Source organism: Octopus bimaculoides, chromosome 11 (assembly GCF_001194135.2).
Source record: "Octopus bimaculoides isolate UCB-OBI-ISO-001 chromosome 11, ASM119413v2, whole genome shotgun sequence".
NCBI classification, from domain to species: Eukaryota; Metazoa; Mollusca; class Cephalopoda; order Octopoda; family Octopodidae; genus Octopus; species Octopus bimaculoides.
Window position 1 is genome coordinate 76647249 of NC_068991.1, and position 1996 is coordinate 76649244.

At 37.9% G+C, this 1996-nt stretch overlaps 1 protein-coding gene across 1 annotated transcript; it reads right to left on the reverse strand.

Moving 5' to 3' along the window:
- Positions 1-542: 542 nt before the first annotated feature.
- LOC106867902 (uncharacterized) lies at positions 543-1751 on the reverse strand. Its single transcript, XM_014912974.1, has 2 exons — positions 1336-1751; positions 543-591 (listed from the first exon to the last, which is right to left on the reverse strand). The coding sequence occupies exons 1-2, from the start codon at positions 1749-1751 to the stop codon at positions 543-545; spliced, it is 465 nt and encodes a 154-aa protein (XP_014768460.1).
- Positions 1752-1996: the final 245 nt, after the last annotated feature.

The window sequence follows — 1996 nt, forward strand, 5'->3', positions numbered from 1 at the left end:
GTGTGTGTAAATCCAAGAGTTAAGGAATGGAGTAGATAAAATCTCAGCTACATATGTTTCATAGCGAGCGGAACCTCGGAAGTGGTCTATATCCGAGCGAGGTGTATACCGCAGGCTACTTTTCGGGCCAAGGGTACCTTCATTAAAGGAGATCTATTCTATTGTTAGGAGGCCCATGTTATAAGAAAGGTATTAGTGTGTTCTGTTTAGTCATATGGTTCTTTTATATACTTTTACCAGAAGTAACTATCGCCCAACTTCATTTAGACAAGTTTTAACTTACCAGTCGCTTACTGTATGTTTGGTGGTCGACCTATGCCGTAGATATAAGCGTAACCAAGAGGTCGACATCTATGTTATGTCGACTTGTACCCCACAATTTACAGTATTTTCTTTTACACAAGGAATATTTGCGACAAAGAATAATGTTAATCCCTCAGGAGCTGATAAGAATGTTTGCCAGAGACCTGTTCCACAGCCATTTCCGTGCCCATACTGTTGTAACTATTTTCACACGTTAAATGCTATGGGGTCCCCGCACACTATTCGATCTCTGAACCGTTACCGTCAGAGAAACCGGTATTTAGCAGACTAGAAAGAATAAAAGTGATCATAGATTTCGCATAGTTATGTTTTAAAGTGATAACAGAAAAATATATGTGTTTGCCACAATACAATGTCATAAATATATGCGCAGACGAGGAGACTACAAACTTTTGAAAAATGTGTTTCAATAAAGAAGAAAAAGTGTTACAAACAAAAGCTGTATCGTATCTAATTTGAAGCTTTCGCAGCAGTCTAAAACGAGATGATATCTCATGAAATTTTAATGAACAAATAAAGTTTTCAAACATATAAAAATGTTGTAACTGTAGCTGAAACATTTTCTTTTTGTCGAAAAGGATAGTTGAAGAGAGTAAGTAAAGAAGAAACTATTCGTATTAGACTTACATTTATTCTTTCAGAATGGAGACAAATAATGTAACAACCCTCTATTCGAAATATATACAAATATAACGATGCACACCAGTAATAATCTATATTCCGTCCTTCTCTTCTCCTGGGTCATTAACTCTCCGAACGAATACATGTTGTGAAAATAAAATAGCTAGAATGTACTTCAGAATTGTTAATGCTAGTTAAATAAATTAATACAGGCATACACAATAGAATTGTGTAATAATTTATTACATTCTGTTTATTTAATAAGTTCTTGGAAAAGTTGAGACTTTTTTCAAGAGAATCATTTATTAATTTTAAAAAATTACAAAACTTTAATCTCCTTCAAAGTAGGATTTTCTCACTTCAGTACACTTGCTGCAGCGTTCCACTCACTTCGTGTAGGCCCCATGGAAGTCCTTCAAAGTGAAGGTGTCCAGAACGTCTGTCACATCGACCTTCATTTCCTCAATGTCTTCAAAATGACTGTTCCTGAAGTTCTCTTTCAACTTCAGAAACAACCAAAAGTCACAGAGAGCAAGGTCTAGACTGTAGTAGGGGTGAAGGACGGTTTTCATTCCCATCGTTGTAAAGTAGTTGGTTACCATGATGGAATTGTGGACTGGTTCATTGCCTTGATGTAGGTGCCACCGACCAGCCACCAACCCAAGTGGAAGAACTCTGGTCTTTTGCGAAGAAATCTCTTCCTGAACTCCTTCAAAACCTCCATAAGGTACACTTTGTTGACGGTCTGGCCAGTGGAAACTTAGTGGATGTATATGAAAGCGCTTGCTGTCAAAAAACTGAGTCATCATGATCTCCCCGATGGACTTACTTTGCCTGACCTTATGGAGTCTCAAGGAGCTTTTATTGTCTCTTTTCTCTCTTAGTCTCTGGGTCATCACAGAATATCCAGTTTTCGTCACAGGTCACCAGAGACTCGATGTAATGAGCTCAACTATCTCTCTCTGTTGTCACCAATGCCTCTTTCCTTCTTTTCCTCAATGGGAACTGGCCTCGCACAAATGTTATGCTTGTTCAGCTCCTCAGGAATAAT